The sequence below is a fragment of the Lissotriton vulgaris genome, chromosome 4_1 (genome assembly GCF_964263255.1).
Source record: "Lissotriton vulgaris chromosome 4_1, aLisVul1.2, whole genome shotgun sequence".
NCBI classification, from domain to species: Eukaryota; Metazoa; Chordata; class Amphibia; order Caudata; family Salamandridae; genus Lissotriton; species Lissotriton vulgaris.
The window spans coordinates 836,671,001-836,691,596 of NC_141691.1; the positions used below are offsets into that span (position 1 = coordinate 836,671,001).

At 44.4% G+C, this 20,596-nt stretch overlaps 1 protein-coding gene across 1 annotated transcript in view; it reads right to left on the reverse strand.

Annotated features, from left to right (window-relative positions):
- GMPR (guanosine monophosphate reductase) overlaps window positions 1-20,596 on the reverse strand; it is a 491,435-nt gene that overhangs the window by 138,303 nt on the left and 332,536 nt on the right. The window contains exon 6 of the mRNA XM_086965158.1: window positions 1,045-1,151. Within this exon, the coding sequence (XP_086821284.1) occupies window positions 1,045-1,151 (107 nt within the window). The remainder of the gene's footprint in view (window positions 1-1,044; window positions 1,152-20,596) is intronic.

Here is a 20,596-nt window from a genome sequence, read left to right on the forward strand (position 1 = left end):
TTAAAGAGGGGTGTAGGAAGGAACATGGGAGCACAAACACAGACACACAGCTGAGTAAGCGCATTGCTATTCATAAACTGCATGGTTAATTTTATTAGAGGACTAAAAAATTCAAAAATGTCTCAAATGTAATGCCTTGGAGTAAGTCAAGCACCAAACATGACCATCATTAGTACTGCAACAAACTAGCATAGAAAATAATGTAGCCAGGGAAATAAAATAACACACCATAGGAACAAATATTAAATTAAATACATTATTTTACAAACATATACATTCACTGATAAAATCAAAGGTTAAAGTAACACAAAGACAATTTCAGTGACAGGATAAGTTTTTAAACGTATAAAACCACTGATATTCACTAGTTATTGTTAACTCAAGTAATTATAAATTGTGCCCTAAGGTAACTATACCTCACGCCCGCCATGCAGTTTTCTCATCAATAATTTAATTGCACATTTTGCAGTGATATTATCATTGGTGTCACACAAGATGTCATGAGTGATGTAATTTGTGGGGTAATTAGCAGTGCATGGAGAGGTACTCGAGTTATAGTTACCTCCGGAAATGAGTTATAGTTACTTGAGATAAATGTAACTGGTGAATTTCAGTGGTTTTCCATGTTTAAAATGTTATGTTGTCACTGAAATTTTCATTTAACTATAACATTACTTTGCCCATAGTTTTTTATTGAATTTTAAACCTTATTTTGTTAAAGTATTGCAACCTTTTATTACTATACATAAAGCCAAACCCCGGCCAGAGGCTGTGCGCTGTGGGGGGCTTCAGGCCAGGCCTTGTGGCCAAACCCTCACAGGCAGCAAACCCCATGCCACATATGGCCTTTGGCTGTGTGCGGCATGGGGTGTGCTGCAGGTCTTGACCTGCTGTCAGCTCTTGCTTCCAACCCATTGGCACAGCCCCCTCCCTAAGCCACTTTGGGCTACAGGGAACCCATTCCCTGGGACATTTTATTTTTAAGTGGAGTGTGTGCGTTGTCCCCCCTTCTGATGCCAGGAAAAGCATGCCTTTTTGACTTACAGAAATAATATGTCCTTTAAGACCATGGGCAGAGTCAGCACACTCGATGACTGCACTTAGCTGAGGGTAACCTACACCTGTCTTGATTCGAGTAGTACACACGGATCCTGAAATAAAAAAGGGGAAGGGTTAGATTGTAGTATGCCACTGTTACTATTCATGTGTTAGCATGATATTAAGGGCGTAGTGAAGCTTACAACACTATGTCTCAACTTGCTGCTCCACTTCACCCTTTACAGCTTAAATAAATGCTTACCACTCTCCCATTACTTCTTTAATGGGAAATATATAGGGTTTCTAGCAGGAACACAATGCAGTTCCAGGTTATTATCGGCTCCTGAAGTGAACTTTTTAGTATTTTGAGCAAAATATACTCTCTGAGAGAGGACACTGTACAGACAAGCATTTGCAATGCAATAGGTCTCACATTAGGAAAGTTTGAGCTATTGGTCTTGTAAATGACACATTTTTTATTTAGGTGTTGGTTTTGAAAATAGCGAAATTAATAGCTTTGTCAATTACAATGCCAATAGTTTTAACTTTCGCAAATGTGACACCTATAGCATTTGTAATGCAATATGTGTTGTATTTACGTGACTTAGATGTATTGATATTACAAATAAAAATGGCTTTTATTTTTTTATAATTAATACTTAAATAAAAGTTATTGTAATTTATAATGGCAATAGCTTTAGTAAATAACTTTTGTGAAGATTATGTTCATTGTATTTTATTGTGACGAAAATCCAAGAACAGAAGTGAAATATTAACATCTTTTTGTGACATTTGTAATAAAGCTTGAAACATTGAGAGAACATATTTGAACCAATTGTTGTTGAATGGTTGCACAGCTTGATGCTGTGGAGGCGGTGAGTGATGGTGTGGTGGCAACGAGTTCCCATTTGACCTCATGGCCTGGCACTCCGCCACATCTGGCCTCTGGAGGACTCGGTTGACCCTGGTGTCCTGCTCACTCTTCAGCTCGCCCCCTTGGAGAGGGTCTGCAAATCGCATAGCCTAGCTCCCCCAGACTACTCCCAGATCACACCTCCCAGCCGACACTACTCCCTGCCGCCTCAGCCTGTGCTGATGCCCCGTCCCCACTTCCTACATCCCAAAGGGATTTACAACGAAGACATCCTAGTCTGTTCGGACACTTGGACGTGTCTGTACCTCACCTGGCGGCGAGACACCGCAAAGACGACCACATATACTCGCAGAAGGACGCGCGGAACACACAAACATGAAAGGAAAGACGCAGCAGGCAATGATGACAACACATACACGCTCGGAAGTGCTCAGGCACAGATGAGCACACAACCTGTCACAGGCGCGCACACAAACACATGAAATCAATGACTAATGGATAATGAATCAATGATAAATACTACGCGCTAAGAAAGACACACACAGTAATAGTCATCCATAGTCACAGACGCACACACACATTTACACGTGACGTTAATAATGATAAATACTGCGGGCCCACTAGGGCGCACAGAAACACATATGAAGTAAATAATGACAAATTCTACATAGACACAGGGACACACACAAACACACATGAAGTCAATAATGAGATCCTACGCGGCACACTGACACACACAAACACACATAAAGTCAATAGTGACTAAGCATACGCGGACACAAGGGCACACACAAACGCACCTGAAGTCAATAATGACAATTCCAATGCACCCACAAGGGTACACCGCCACATGCACGCAATAATGACATGCAATGCGCTCACATGGGCTTAGGAGCACGCAAAGGCAGTCCCAGAGTCATCTGTAATCAGACGCACGCACAAAGCACACCCGTAATAGGCCGATCAATGTGCGCTCAAAAGTACATAGACAGAGCGCGGCTCGCACACACAAACCGGCACATAATAACCTGAACACACGATTGCACACACTTAAATTCTAATACCCTTTACACATATAAGCATCCTGAACCCCATCGGAAAACAAAGGCATACAATAGAAACAACGAACAAATGTACATGTAAACGCCCACACGTGCAAACACACCGTGGGAATGCACGCAACCCACACAATTATGGAACCATGAGTATATAAGTAAACATGGACAAAAGAGCACAAACACTTGTGCACATCCATGCTAGCTAAACTCACAACCCGCAGGCGCACGCACGCATAACGTTGAAGGAGGAGTAAACAAACATTGGCTCACACGAACACGTGTACACAGGCATGATAAAACACAAACACGGGTACAGAACCATGCTCACACGCAAACACGAATACACAGGGCTGCTCACGCACAAACAGGGGTACACAGGCATGATCACACACAAACACGGATACAGAACCATGCTCATGCGCAAACACGAATACACAGGGCTGCTCACGCACAAACAGGGGTATACTGGCATGATCACACACAAACACGGATACAGAACCATGCTCACACGCAAACACGAATACACAGGGCTGCTCACGCAAAAACAGGGGTACACAGGCATGTTCACACACAAACTCGGGTACACAGGCATGCTCACGCACCAACACGGATATACGCGCATGATCACACAAATATAGGTACACAGGCATGCTTGCGCATAGACACGGATGTGCAGGCATGATCACACAAAAACACAGGCACGCACGAACACGCTTCTCATAGACAAGCAGCCGTTCCTTTAATGAGAGACAGAGGCATATCGATTATTGACATGTTTCTAAGATTGGCCCTGTGTTTGCAGCAGGAAGGGGCGGGGCAATTTATTTCAATTTAGGGCAACCGCATGGATAGCCGATGTCTGTGGGGGGGCGCTAGGACGGCCTGGGCAGCGGCGGTAATAAGGGTTAAGTTCGCCTGTGTTCGTGCCTCGGTGGGCTTCCCACATTTACAACCATGTCTCTTTGAGGGTGGCCTCCCCTGCAGGTTTTTGGCTGAAATCCCTTTCCCTGCTGGAAGCCATATCGGATTTTCATTATGTCCCGTGATGAGATACTCTTTGGTGGATGAGTTAGGGACCGTTCACTTTCCATTTCACTTTTGTTCTTTTCAACACACGGAAGGAAGTGCAAATTAATAGACAATGTGACAAGATGCGAAAGTATTGACAAAAATGGGTTGTTCCGTGAACAATTTTGCCAATCTCTGCGATATATATTTTTTATTTCACAAAAATTGTACGTTCACACATCGGATACCCGTTTCGTGTCGTGCTATAATATGCACGTAGTGTATTTAATAGTATCAAGTTAGCACTTTTTATTTTCACCCAATCATGACCAGCATGTTGTTGACCAGTCCCTCTCTCATTATTAGCTAGTTTGATAATTGAGCCGCAAACAATCATCTGTACTTTAAACTAATGTCTCCAAGCGCCAATGCGTGCTCTCGCTTTCTTTCATACGTCAATTGGTTTGTTTTATTCCAGATTCCGAACTCAGAAAACGGCAGACAGAAGTCTTTGGTGGTGTTGTTATTCAATTTATTTTTATTCAGTCGTAGTGTACCTTTCCACTGCCTTTCAGCAGAGTGTCAACAGTTTCCTTTGCTGCAGAGTGCAAATCCCGGGCTTGTACGAGCGGGCACCTCACACCGAAAAGAACATAAAACAAGTGAAAGTGAAAAGCACGCCGTGCGCGTGCACATCGGCGTGCCCTGAGGCTTGTGACCAGTGGCGGTGCATGCGCAGTTCGCAGCTCTGCTGGAGAAGTGCTGCGCAGCTCGCGAGGCCGTGGGAGGGGGCCGCCAAAGCAACACAAGAAAAGAGCCCGGTGAGTGGGGGGGCAATTTAAAGCGGGTGGAGGCATTTCAGAAAGGAGAAAAAAGGATTTGGGAGCCGGCATGGGCGTGCAGCACGTTTTAGCTGGCAGGAGTTGCCTGCCATTCCTCCCAACTTGTCACGTCGAAGAGTCACTCCATGTGAGGACCTGAAGAGAGCAACCGGCATGTCACTAAAAGGCCACAACTTTGTCAGGAAGCATGGCAGGGGCATGTAGCGTCGGCATCCCACACTTGTCACCAAATTACCCATGAGATGGCAAGAGATACATTAGTTTGTGACTTTATTCAGTTAGTGCTTCCCTCAGAATGTTGTTGAAGTTCCTTCACCGCCCACGTGCCCTCAACATTCTAAAACGCAGTGCACGGCGTTCGCCACAAACGCACACAGAGGAAATGGGAAGAGACGTGGGGAAGGGACGGGAGGATGGAAAAGGGCACAATGTAACAATGAATTAACAGAACACTACATGGTTTAATATGAGATTAAGAAAGTGCGGCTTATCTTCAAAAGGGACGAGGCTAAAAAAGCATAACAAAGAATAATTTACAATAGATGCGGCCAATATAATTAGATTTATGTTCCTCGCCACAGTCGTTACCTCATGAGGTGACTTCACCTCTTTGGACAGAAAGAAACAGAGGAGAATTCACAGTAAGTCTTACCTCTCCCCCCCCCCCCCCCTCATGGGTGCTATATAGAGGGTAGCCTACCCTGAATCCTCCTTTAATTTTTTATATTCTCTGGGATGAAGGACGCACGGTTCTTAAATCAGTTCTTGGGTAATTAGGGCTTCATAACCTTGGTTCTGTTATCACTTTTGGAAGGTAGGGGGGGTGCGCGTGTGTGGGTGTAGCTGTGTGTGTGCGTGTGTGTAGCTGTGCGTGTGTATGTGTGACTGTGTGTCTGTTGGCTGTGCGTGTGTATATGTGGGGCTGTGTGTCTGTGTAAGTGTGTCCTGATGCATTGTGCCTGCGTGGGTGTATGTGTGTGTGTGTATGCGCAGCGTGAGTGTGGCTGTCTGTGCACGCGATTTCGAATGCCTGAATTGCTCTGAATGTGGGACGGGTTGTGCACGGCGCCGGCCTGGACGTGCGCGTACAGGCAATGATATCACCGAGGTAAAGCGCGTAACCACCCACTGTGCTCGTTCCCGGCAAACCCACAACAATAGGTCTTTCGCTGGAGCAGCGCTATGCGCTGCTAACACCAGCGAGACCTAAAAACAAAAACTGCAGGAACTAATGGATACTGGTTTCCATTACTTTACTATCAAAACATTTCAGTAGTTTTTGCAACCATTTATAGAACTTCATTATTTTTCTTTATGCTTTTAGAGCAAATGTGTTTATAATTATGGATAAGATGCTCTCTTTGAAAAAAATTATCTCTTGTGTTCTTGCACAACTGCTAGACATCCATGCATATTATTTCAAAACAAAATAAAAGACAAGTGAGGACACACTCTCCTGCCCCCGCCACACACTCTTGTGTAGCCTATTTTTTGCTATATGTCCACTTTCTCCTTGGCTCAAAAAATACTTGTTCCCCATGGTCTTCCAAACATCCTGACCACACCATTCGTCACCCTATCAGAAATGTTTTTATGTTTTTCTTCCATTTTTGATGTTGTGCTTACTTCCCTCTTCCCTACTATTCCTAGCACCCCTTCTCCACCTGAGTGGTATCTTTTCCTCCTCTGTACAGTGCTCCAAGGCTTTATAGTTAGATTTGATTGCCACCTAACTCTCTGAAATAAATACTCACAGAACAAGAATGATATAAGGTAACTTACTCTAGCAATTGACTGATTATATAATTTGGGGAAGTGGGTTGTTAACCAGGGGGAGGGGCAGTGGGTGAACTCCCACAAAGTTAAGTGGCCCTGACCTCAACAAGTAAAAACTGGGTTTCACAGATGAATGCTGGACTTATCCTTGTGTCTGTGGCTCAGCACTATAATGTTCATCACAGAATATGTTTGTCAAGTATTTTAGCAGCACCAAAACAGCATAATGTCAGAAAACTGACCACAAATAATTCTTAAACCAATTTAGTAACAAGGAATATTATGTGATGAATAAAAAGACACCAAAACATCAACAATTGGTAAAGATGATCGGGAATTAGAGAATAAAAAGCATGTATAGAAAACAACTGCATAGTCCCAAGTTTATGTTAGTATTGGTGCAAAGGTGACTGTGTCATTAGTGCAATAACAGGTCGACCGTCCTGGGGCACATGTCAGATAAACACTAGAAGATCAACCTGTTAACTGTTTAAACTTCTGCCATAGTCATTTTGTTCAAGGTCAAAATTCTCCAGCCGGGCAATGAATGACACTAAGACTACAGTGGCTTTCACAAGATCGGATAGATCCAATTTGGGGTTTCACTGAAGACTTGAGTATTGGCGGCAAATGGTCAGACTGGTCAACAATTGAAAACTGTAGATGCAACACCCAGGTCACTTTGCTACTTTTTTCATGCTTTACATTAAAACGTAGGGCTTTATTTAGAATCTTACCTACGGGATTCTTTGGCAAAACGCAGCAGATATCTCGTCCACCGTATCACAGGTACTATAGACTATAATGCAGCAGACGGGACACACGTAACATTTGTGATGGAGTATCTCATCCACCAAACTTAAAATAAGGCCCTAGTCAGTTTTTTGGACTTCAACATTTTCTAGTAAGACAAGGCGGAGAGGCATGCAGGCAGAACTCGACAGGTTTGGATAACTGTGTTTAAATCCTCCTCGCAGTCTAGAATTTTACTGCAAAGATCGCAGAGCAGGACATACTAGAAAAGCCTGTTCACTGATGTCTAGCCTTTGTAAGGTAGTCTTGGCAATTTGTTCCAGTCCTTCACAGATAGATACTTTTCTAAATTCCAACTTTTCCACGAGATGAATGCTATGCTCCCAGACTATCAGGAGCTTTTCCTGGAGACACAAAACAGGGATCTAAGATTTAGGGCAGACGTTCCTATCCCTGCGTCCGTAGGGCTACATTCAAGTGCCAAGTCTCACTGGACTGCTGATTCCTTTTTCCTTTTTTTTCCAAGGGAGATTCTCAAAGGGGTACAGTAGTAGGTTTAGGAGAATATTAATTATGCTAGTAAAATGTGTGTAAATTCTGAATTTCATGTTCTGCAAAATGTATGACATTTCGCATTAAGGAATTTCCTACAATGTTTTGCAAGCCGGAGGATCATTCTTACCAAGAGTCATTTTATGCTTGAACCAGCCTCCAGCAAGTATCTTGTATGTAAGACTTTTAGATGCAAACTTTGCAACATTTCTGTAAATAAAAATGAAGTACTTTTGCATACCATACTCACAGAAGGGAAGCACTGCAGACCCTCTAAGAACAAATTGCAGATGTTTGGTTCAAGAGGAAGCAGGATCCCGGGCCTGAATTGTTCTTTATGTTGAAATGAAACTTTAATATATAGCTTCTCTTGTTTATAGCAATGTTCTGCTCTCCATTGGATTAGAGCCTCCAGATATATTGGTAACTCAGCAGTAGTTCTTAGAGGGCTCTAAACATATTTTCACTAATTTCCTACACAGGGCTTTCATCAAGTTTTATGTAATTCATCTGGTTTGTGTAAGACTAAAAGAGTCCCAGAGAGCACTATTCTAGGAGGTTTCCAAAACAGCAAAAAGGCTACTGCAGATGAAGAAGCTGCCTTTAAGGACTGATCATAAGTAAGCATTGAATGGTTATTCTTCTAGGAAAACTTCCTTATTTCTGCTCCTCATATACCTTGCCAACGTGTTTCAACCTCATGTGGTGGATACTAGTCTTAGTGGTCTTCCTCAGGATCAACAACATTTTTATCTCATTGTCCATTTTTTCAAGTGAACATATTATTGCTTCTATATCATTGGGCTAATCTCTGGTCTCATTAAAAATGTATTGATCAGTCTCTGTGTTTGGGGTCCGGGTCTACCGCGTTGTTTCTTCCAGGTAGTATTGTGTGAGTACCACTCCCTGACCTCAAGGTAAGCTTCCATCAACTGTTCTATAGGATTCATTGTTTATTTTAATTCGGATACCTCATTCATGCATTACCACAAGTGTGTCATTGTCGGGTCTCCTTTCCATCCATCACTGCATCTCCACCTTTCAGTAAGCCTACCTGTCATCCATTTCAGTCTGGTGTGGAAGCCCTGCATGCCAACCAGGTGTAAAGTAAATTGTATTTTGGTCGGCAAAAATAATCTTGTATTCTGCATCAGATTCTGTTATTAAAATTGAGCAGTATTAGTAGTCAATTACATTATCCAAAACCTCTTCCGGTATATAAAACCATTTCCTTAGTTCCCTGTGTACTCAACTATTAACCCTCTTCTCCATTATGAATATTTACATGTGAGATGAAACAGTCCATACCAAGAGTGCACTGCACTTGGCTGAACCAATCACCCTTTGTGGCAAAATTGATCATGCCTTCAGTGTTGCAACATCTGCTGTGGGCAAGTCAAACTCTCTCTATGACCATTCCTCTTTCCTTTTCCTGTTTATTGCTTGTATGCCATCTCCTTCACGTTTTGTATAAAGAGGTGAGGTGATAACAAAGAATGTGATTTCTGCATTTTTCTACACTCTTAGGGGCATATTTACTATTTATTTCATGCAACGCGATGCAGCAAGAGAACTTACTATGCCACATTGTATGAAAGAGAAAGAAAAGTGCTTCCCACTGCCCTGTCTGCAATTTGTTAGAGTTGGAGTTTTGTTTCCTTTCGGGTTGGATGGTTGCATGCGGATATACACCAAATGTGGTTATCCTGACATATTAGGCAGAAATATGCAGGTGGGTATAGTATCACACTTGGTGGGTACAACAATTGTGGGGCCACTGTCTGCAGTGAAATGTACAGTAGCATGTTGAAAATGGCAATCAAATATTATTTTGTTTCAAAAGAAGTGCTTTATATTTACAAACATATGAAGTATTTCTGCACTTTTGTTGTGCTGGTGCACTGTGCAATGCCTAGTGCCAACACAGGCACCCTTGCACTGTAGTGCATGGGTGCCTGTGTTATGGGCAGTTTTTATTTTTGTGTAAGAAGGGGTACTGGGATTTCTTCCTGAATACAAGCAATCCAAAGAGGCATTTTCCTCTATCTATGTGTGATGCAGTAGTCATCATGCATAGAAAGAGGAGAAAAAAAAAGATGTTTATCCTTATTACCCCATCCTCTGGGAGATTAGATGGAATCCATGGTTTACAAACCTTTGTAAATCTGGAGTTCCGTCAAATCCATTGGTGGATGCAGAGAAATGGCAATGATTGCCCCATGGAATGCTTACCAGTTTGAAATGTTATGTAACAGCACAAGACACTGTATTGTTTTACATTTCTTTACAAAGACCTCTGTAAATCTTACTGAAGCCTCTGAGTTATCCTTGGATCACCTTGTGTGACACAAGGACAATGCAAAAGCTTAGTAAATCTGGGCCTCAGTTTCTTTAATCATGCTACCTATTGTAGAGGCCTTTAGCTGAGGAGGGGATCGGATGATTGGCAGTTTGGGAGAGTTATGTGGTGATAAACTATGAATGAATTGAAGGCATATTGTGGTGTATCCGAGTAGAAGCATGTCCAAACCAGAACATGCTTACTCAAAACATTAAAAAGAAGGTTTAGCGGTGGTATGGGTGTGTGAACACTTCCATGCATTCCGGTACAGAAGGCCTTTTACACTGGTAGCTGATCATCAAGCTTTACTAACAATAGTTGACAATCCAAAGGTCAAGATGCCTCCTTGCATTGAACGATGGGGACTATGGCTACAAGCGTACAATTATAACATTGTGCATCATCCAGGAAAGGATCTGAACACTGCTGACTATTTTTCCAGGGTGCTCATTCAAGGTCAAGGCACTTAATCTAAGTCATCTGATGCTTACATCAACTTCATCATAAAATCAATCACACCAGCTACCAATTCGTTAGCCAAGATTATCACTGCCACAAGCCACAACAGTGACATGCTTACGTTGAAAGATATAACTACACATCAGTCATGGAACCAGAACACTTGACCTCTCACCGGTGTGGGTGAATATCCAAAATAAAGAAATGTCAAAGATGAACTGTCCATAATTCAAGAGGGAGTTATATTTCGAGTGCCGAGAATCTTGATTCCGTAGAGTCTGCGGCAGAAAAGGATTGAAGTAGCCCACAAAGGACATAGGGGAATCGTTGACGCAAAAAGAGCTGTATCAGACCGAGTCTGGTTTTCATATCTCGACAAGCGAGTTGAGAAGGAATTAAAGGCCTGTCCTCTATGAAACTGACTATCTACAAAAGTTACTCAGCACACCCTAAACATGCCATAACTCCCGAAGCGTGCCTGGGAGAGGATAGCCAGTGACTTCTTCGGTCCACTCGAAAACAGACATCCCATTATGGTGATCGTTGATAAATATGCGCAATTTCAATTAATTGAGGATCTCTCCACCACTCAAGAACGAGTCATTGAGAAACTGAATGACATGTTTGCAACATGGGGTGTTCTTGTGAAACTAAAATCTGACAATGGCCTGTTTTTTAAAAGTCAGGAATGAAAGACTTCTTACAGCATCTGAGTATAAAGCATCAAACAATCACTCCTCTGAGGCCATGCAGAGTGCTCAATTTACACACCGTTTTAAACTCTACATTGAAAGCATACCCTTCAACACCACACTCGACCACCAGTGAAAGTTTGGCAACATTGATGTTCGGGAGAGCAATGACAATCAATATACCACAGCAGACCAATCAGAGAGAAAGAACTGAGAATGCAACTTGTAAGAGGGACTTTGTTGAGAAACAAAAGATGAAGACATATGCGAATGAAGACAAGTGAAAAAACTTGCCTGCCAGAAACGAGACAGAGTGCTCGCACAGTAGATACGGAAACGAAAATCTGATGCTCCCTTTGATGCAGAACCTTTCCAAGTGATGTCGACCAAAGGACACATGTTGACTGCCCACCACCCAGGGAAGTCTTTTACCAAAGACTCTTCTCACTCTAGGCATTGGATTCCTAGTTCACCAGATTGCCATGACTCTGAGGCACCTATTACTGCTGCTTCCTTTCCACCATCCCAGCAGCTCATGGATCATGATGATGACAGGTCCCAACTTCGCACGAAACATTCAGGTCAAACAATCACAGCAGCAAAGTGATTTATTGAAGATATTTAATTGTATATATCTGTATATATTTTGCAAAATTGGTAAGTTTTTATTTAACAGAGGGCAAGTTTACAATGACGGAACCATTTTGGCTCCTGATGAACTCCGTAGAACTATGATGTAATGAACAGAGTGTATTGCAGTAAAGGCTGATTTAGAATGTTAAGTTCGTAGGTACACACAGAAGAATAAAGACGTGTGATACTAAGCTCCGTGTGTGGTGCAGTCCTACTAGAGGCTACAGTATCTTACAAGCCTCTCACATGAGAGGGGGTGCCATTGTGTAATTATCATGTGGACAGGTCCATAATGCGCCATACAAGTAAATTCTCGTGAACATAGATTGTGTTAAGTGCGGAAAAAATAACATATTGTTTTGTATTAGGGACTGTTGTTCTGAATTGTTTTGTTCAGGTGTTAGTAGCTTAATCCCTCAAAGAAGCATATTAGAGGTGGCAGGCCACTGAAAAAGCACAAACAGTAGGTGGATATATTCCAGTGCTAACATGCACGTTTTGAATCCTGTTATTTTTCATGCTGAAACAAGAGCTTGTAGCATTTCAAACATAAACTGAACTACAACCAAACACCTGGCATTAGCTGTCATCTTGAGCCATGCACTCTGTGCCCACGAGCTAGTTGGTTTGCTTTAGGTATTATAGCTTGATTCAGAATAGAACTGGAATCCTCGAATAGTGTAACTCTGTGGGATGTTCCTCAAGCAACCCTGCAGACTGTGCACATGAGCTGTCAAAGAAATGCCAATAAGCAAGGCCACATGAATTATGCAGCCAGGGAGCACCAAATTATACTGCAGCGTTGGCTTAATTATGCATCAAGGAAAGTTGGGGGGGGCGTGGCAGGCAGCCAAGCATGGCGGTTGGCTTTTAGACAGGCTCCGTACCTGAGCCACTAAAATCCTGAAATACACTTGCAAACTGCCGCGGAACAGTCACCAAACGTGGGTGTGAGCTGCGGTGACGAGCGGGAAGACTCGTTACCGTTTGGGTGTCGCAGACAGCAAACTTGGCAGAGATTGGGATGCTGGAGGCCTGAAGACGCGGCGGCCTGTGGTGTATGGAGGGCCGCGTGAGATTAAGACCCGCGCCCTGGAGAGAACCCTTGACGTTGCTGAGGCAGTAGCGGAGCTGCACGACCTGGAACCCCGACTGCTCGGTTGCCGAATGAAATTATGCGGAGATGAGGCGGTAGGCACTGAAGCGCGGAGTGGCGCGGGGGTTGTAGCAGCAAGCTGGGACTGGAATGTACGCGACTTCGGGAATGTAAGGCGGCTTGCTCCCCGACAGTGCAGTGGGACGCACTACGGCAGGTTTTCTCACAGTACCTCTCAAGGAGTATTGTTGTTTAGAGCCGCGACCCAAGAACGTGCAAACATACTCTGGGAGGGAGTGAACGGCGCTGAAGAGGCTGAGTGGTGGTGCGGTGCTGGGACGGAGCCACTGCTTGTGAGCAACCTGAGTAATGTATATAAGATGGAGGCGTTCAACGAAGTTGCACAGCTGGCATTGTGCCTATGTGGTCAGAGGGGTGGAATCGCTTGAACACTCCTGCAGGAGAAAGGAAATAAAATCTTAAATGTTTACAGTAGGCCCTCTGCGGCAAACAAAGAGGTAGAGGTCATTGAGCATTTAGATAATATTATCTCGAACTGTGACCGGAAAACTCTGATTATTATCGGGGAAGATTTTAACAGAAAATGTGAACCTATAATTGGTTTAGAAAGTATCTTTGATCAGGAGGACAATGCCAATAATATCCCTGGAATTGAAACTAAAACTTCAGTAGCATGCTCAAAGGCCGCAGCTCAGATTTTGCGTTTGACTGCGGCTTACGGATTGCGAGCCTGTAACGGGCGCCTTAGATCTGATAGTCCAAGCAGACCAACTTTCAAGCGGGGTACCTGCTGTAGCCATTTGGACTACATAATGGTCTCAACTCCACTCTGGCCGATGGCAATAGACCTTGTAGTGGACGAGCGCATCGAAAGTGACCACCTCCCACTTAATTTGAAAATTGGTTCGGCATTATTTAACTTGCCCCACAAGGGAGGATCTCCTAGCCAGCATACAAACATTGACCCACCGTTGTCTAATAATCGCAGAGCACTGAAGTGGCCAGTGGTATTGGGGAATGAGAATACCTTAAAAAGAATCTACTATTTGTATGTAGCCCTTTTGTCCCCTTTTGATAATGTCCCAGTGCACGAGATCCCTATTACAAGGATCCACGAAAAAATTACTCTGGGACTGGGAGAAATACTAACTAAAGCCACCAAGCCAATCAAAACAGGCCAGCGAAATTTAGCCAAAGGGGATGCTTGGTACAATAAGGCCTGCCGCCATGCTAAAAAGGAATTAATGGCGGCTACAAAATGTAACGATGTGCCAATGCTCGGGAAAAAAAGGAGACTATAGAAGGGGACACTTGCAAAGGCAAAAAAAGGTTGGGATGGAAAAATTTGGTCGGATCCGCTTGAAGCATGCAAAGCAAGCGATCAGGTATCCTTTTGGGGCATGATAGCTAGGGGATGGTACCCCCGCCAGGGACACGTTTTTTGAGGCTAAAGTGTGGATCTCACACTTTTCAACACTATACCTCTCGATTGGAAACGAGCCCACACTGAACAATCATGAAATAGGGCCAGTCCCAAGCGAGATACATTTGACCTTTAGTATGGCTGAAACTATTGCAGCCATTAACCCCTTCACTGCGGCGGCTATTCTGCCGCAGTGCTAAGGGGGCGGGGCGGAAGAGCGGCGGGCGCATGCTGGTGACGGAACCGCTCCGTCACCAGCGTCGGTTGCGCTGTGCTTATGACGGAGCGGCTCCGTCATGGCCCCGCTGGCTCAATAGAACGCTCAGCGCAGGCGCGGAACCGCTCCGTCATCAGCACAGCGCCACCGCAGCTGATGACGGAGTGGTTCCGTCATCAGCATACAAGGGGTTAAGGCAATTAAATCCGGGAAAGCACCTGGGCCGGACAGGATACCGGGGGACCTGTGGAAACACGAAAATATGCTATGGGCTCCATATATAAATTGCGTTTGTAATAATATTGCAAGGGGTGCGCCAATTCCAGAGACATGGCGGAGCGCCGAAATAGGAACTATTTTTAAAAAGGGCGACAGAATGAACCCGGCTCATTATAGACCTATTAGCCTGCTTGACGTCCTTCAAAAGGTATTTGCACGCCAACTATTAACTAAGCTAAGTGCTTGGATGGAGGAAACTAGTACTCTAACCAAGTACCAGGCTGGTTTTAGAGGGAAAATTAGCACTGTCGATCAAGTATTCAGATTTTTATGTATCATTTGGAAATACATCAATATAAAGAGGGCACATTTATATGTGACCTTTGTCGACCACAGGGCGGCTTTTGACCTTGTGCCCAGAGGTGCCCTGTGATTGAGACTGAGAGATCAAGGGTTCCCTGGGAATATTTTGAAACAGATTATTAATCTTCACAAGGCTAATTACGCCAGGGTGAGATGGGGACCAAATGGAGAATTGACTGAGCGTATTGACATAGGGAGAGGTGTGAGGCAAGGATGCGTCCTTGCACCCACACTATTCTCCTTGTATGTCAATGACATACCGGACACCCTCTTGGCCTGCGAGCATGACTCTCCCAAGTTGGACGGTGAACATGTGCCGGCATTGTTATTTGCAGATTACACTATTTTAATCCCGCAGACACCTAGAGGATTACAAAATTTACTTGATGCCTTTCGGTGTTATTGTGATGAAAAAGGTTTGGAAATTAACTCGTCCAAAACCAAGTACATGGCGGTTAACCCTCACAGAAATTTTAAAAGAAAACTAACAGTTAATAATGAAATGATCGAGTATGTGCATAGTTTTAATTATTTGGGTATTACTCTAGACACCAAAATGAACTGGAAATCTCAAGTGGCTAGAAGTAAAACTCTTCTTGTTCATAATCTAGTCCAAATAGCCAAAAGACACAAGAATAGCTACTGTAAAGCTGTGACCCCTGCACTAGAGCTATATAAATTCAAAGCCCAATCTGCTTCACTTTATAGGTCTGAATTATGGGGCCACACAGCTAAATGTGCCTTTATGACACACGAAAACATTTTTTTCAGACAAATATTAGCAATCCCACGGCGCACACCCTTACTTCCACTTACAATGGACCTGAACATACATCACACTGTCGATCATGCCACTTTGCGACCGTTGCTATATTGGATACGTCTCTGGGCAACAGATAAATAATTGACTACAGAGATGCCCTAAAGGAAGTCATGAAAAAAAAATACAACTCGGCTGTTATGGTTGAACCACATCCAGGATTGGTTTACAAAGCTCGGGCTATACCCCTATTGGGCTGAGCCCGATTGTCTGACCCTGGGCTGCAAAAAGATATTGGGATTACCTCATTAGGTCCACGCTACGGAACCCGAGGGTAGGTGTCCTAACTCTTGAGTTCCTTAGTGTGAAAACAGCGAGTAGTTTCGAAGGTTTCATGGATGAGATTCTACCCTCCTTAGTGAAGTCTCTGTATTTAAAATTTCGCTACGGTATACTGCAAATCAAGGCTAATACTGCTAAATGGGTGCGTAATGTGGATAATGCAGGGAAGGAAGTCTTGGCTAAATGTGATTTTTGCACTATGGGAACAAGAGAAGATGAGGCACACATACTATTTTTATGTTCGGCCTACACTTATTCAAGGAAGAATTGGATAAAACCTATTTGTCGCCTTCTGGGCTTTAGGCATCTTTGTGATGCCGAAAGAGTTCTCAGAAGTGGGACTACTCAATCCATTGTTTTTAGTGTAAGCAGATACCTTTTTTCTGTGGAGATAGTGCGAAGGAGACGGGGTCTAGACTCTGAGAACATAGAGGTATAGCCTTGTGTATCTGATGTACTAGTGTAGCTGGAAATTGGTCATAGGGGACAAGAATTGGTGTCAGGATTATGAATATATTATATAGGAAAAGGAAGAAATACTGTTTATATTAAGTATGTTTTAAAAATGTATACTCACTGCAAGTCATTCGACTGTATTAATTCTAACGAATGGCAAATGCTTTTTTTATGTTTTTAACTAGAAAAATATGTATTTATTGTTTTAATATTGCAATTGTCTTCGAAGGATCTCTTTTTTCTTTTTTTAAGAAATAATGAATGTGAAAGTGGGCGTGACTTGAAACTTCTGGGTTCCAAACTGTTTCCTTTTTTTTAACAATGATGTGAATCTTTTATGGTTTTGTTCAACCAAAATAAAGATATTTGACTTGACTTGACTTGAAATAAAATCTGACAGTACTTTGGTCGCAATCATATCGGGCGGTGTAGTGTGGCAACGCGGGCCCTGTCTGCTCTATTGAGGCAAGACTGGAGGTGAGGGCTGCAGAGAGAGAGGCTCCTGGGTCAAGTGGCTCACTACACGGTCCTTGGTAGCCACGGTGGGTATGACACATGGTGAGGGTGATGCTACTCTGAACAGAATGACGCCAGCGTTGATGTGATAGTTACCACCAAGTGCCAGAAGCAGACACACCGGGGCACATCACAACAAGTAAACTACACAGTGGACTAAAGGTGTGGAGCAGGCAGTCAGACTGAGCGGCGCTGTCTGGTGTGGGCCTTGTGAGTGAGTCCTGGTGCTGTGGTGGACTACTGGGAGAGACGCAGCGGAGGGGCCTGAGGGTACACGAGAAGCACGCTGCGACCCCACGGTCATTGTATCCACGCTAACCGCTGCTAAGGTGAGCTGCAAGATGTGACGTAAGAGGATGCGACAATTGGACCACGGCAGGCAGGACTGCATTCCGGACACGGTTGACCCCGCAAATACTAAGGCTTGACCCGAGAACACTCCATCGACTGCAGCGCCTGCACCTTAGGATAAGTTGGATCTCATCCTACGGGAAGTGCCCGAATCCAGAAAGGCGATAGAATTACAAATAGGGAGCCTGTCTACTGGTCTAAATTTGCTCCGGGCGGACCACGCTAAGTGGCGGATAAGGTAAGTGAGAATACCGCGACGCTGGAGGATGTTGTCCCAAGACAAGCACAGACTGACATCAAGGTTGCACTGCTACAGGAGCAGGTGGCTACCCTACTGGATAGGGTGGAAGATGCAGAAGGACGAGCCTGACGTAATAACATCCGCGTCATTGGCCTGCCCAAAAAAAGTGAAGGGAATGATGCAACAACCTACATGGAGCAGTGGCTCCGGGATCATGTCACCAACGATGGACTATCAACGCAATATTGCATAGAGCGAGCGCACAGGATACCTACCGGTCGCCTAAAACCTGAAGCTCCCCCCCGGCCTTTAATAGTGAAATTACTGAACGTACGTGACAGAGACCTTCTACTGCAAAAAGCTTGTGAATCGTCTCCGATACACTTTGAAAATACAAAGATTTCACTATACCCTGATTACACTATATTGGTTCAAAGGCAGCGTTCCTCCTTCAGGGCAGATAAGAAAAAGCTTAGGGACTTAAACCTGAAGTATGCACTATTATTCCCGGCGCGGCTAAAAATCCTGCATGACCAAAAATCCTATTTTTTTGAAAGCCCGGGTGATGTGGATGACTGGTTGGAAGTGATGGAATTGACGACTGCTGTGACGTCTGCCTCTCAGCTCACGTTGAAGAGTGGGAACAGTTCTGGGGTATCTACTGGGCGAGGAGGGCGGAGAACGCACCGGACCCCTGCACGACAGTATCCCACAACTCAGCAAGTGCAAAAGACTAAAACAAAAGCCCTCATAGCGGCGGCCACCTTCATGCATGCATCGGAAGTAGACGCTAAATCCCCATCGGAAGCAGAGGCAACACATGAATCGGACTCTGAAGGCAGTGTGGCCCTATTCCCGTCTGCGACCCACAAGTCATCAAAGATTTATATGGCTGATTGTACCCGCAAGTATATATTATGTAACTGTTGAATGGTGTTCTGTAACACGCCCGCGGCAGTGGCGAGCTTATTTGCAAAGTACATTATTGTTTAGGCTCGGGTTCCGTAGTAAGCTTAACAGTATTGTTGTGTTGGAGTGCACCACATGTGGGGCGCTAGCGATGTCCCCCATATGGCAAAAGCACTATGCATGACCGTTACGTTTTTTTTACTGTTTCAGTTCAGTTGTATGGCCCGGTATAGTTGGGTAACCAGACCGAGTATTGGGATGTTGGGGGGTGGGATGGTCTCACAGTACAGAAATGGATGGATAGGTCCTTACACTTGTGCGCAGGGACAACAAGAGGTAATTATACCATAATTACATGGAATATACGGGGCATGGGAACGGTACAGAAAAGGCATAGGATACACACGCAGCTGCAGTGCCGCAAAGCACAAATAGTTTACCTGCAAGAATCCCATATGATTGACAGTGAAGCGGCGAAGTTGAGCACAAAATGGAGGGGACAAATCTTCTCCACTTCCTACTCTAGTTATGCTAGGGGAGCCACTATATGGGTGAGGCACGGAGTGCAGTTTCAAGCTGTGGAACAGATGGTGGACAAGATGAGGAGATATGTATTCATGAAGGGCACGCTGGATGGGCAACCTGTAATACTGGGCACGGTGTACGCTCCAAACCTGGACCAAGATAAGTACTGGGACATAGTGAGTGGGGCACTGACAGGCTGGGAATCCAACCATGGATACTGGGAGGGGACTGCAATGCGGTGATGGACGTGACCCTAAGCACGGGTTGCATCCGCCATTACATGGAGCAGGTGTGTTTAGGCAAGCTGAAGCACTGGATAGGTGGGCACAAGTTTGGGAGCTCTGTGATGTTTGGAGAATGAGGCACCACACGCATTGAGAATACTCTTATTACTCCGCAGTACATAACCTGCATACCAGAATAGACAGAATGTACTGCTCCGCCAGAATAGCAATGCAAACACTCCCCGCCACAAGTTTACCCAAAACCTTTTCAGATCATAACCCTCTGGAGATTAGTATGGCTTGGGGTAGGGTGCCCAAGCCGAATCCCACGTGGCGACTATGGCCACAGATGTTGGAGGACTCAGCATTCCGTGGCGACCTGGCGTGGACCATCGAGCATTATTTTATAGAAAACAGAAATACGGCATCCAGCAGGTTGAAGGAATGGGACGCTTTCAAAGCGGTGATACGGGGGAAAGCGATAAGTACGACTGTGGGCGTCAGACAGGAAGTACATAAGGCTTTGATAGAAGTTGAGGATAGTATGGGCAGGTTGGAGCAAGAAGCGGCATCACATGCAGACTGCAAGGGCCCACTGCAGGAAGCTGGGATAAAACATGCAGAATTACTAGAGACGCTGCGGGTCATTGACTACCAAGCATACACGAAGAAAGCTCATGCGGAAGAGGACAGGTCTGGTGCCCTGCTTGCCAAATTAATCAGGGACGCTCCCCCTACAGTGATTATACATGAGATTACAACAGTGGATGGGACTAGTGTTTACACTCAGGCAGATATCAATACAGCCTTCCGCCAATACTACGCCAATTTATACAGTGCTACAGACCATGACACAGAGCCCCAAACGGAGGTCATCCTTTCTAATTTGACATACCCAAGACTCACA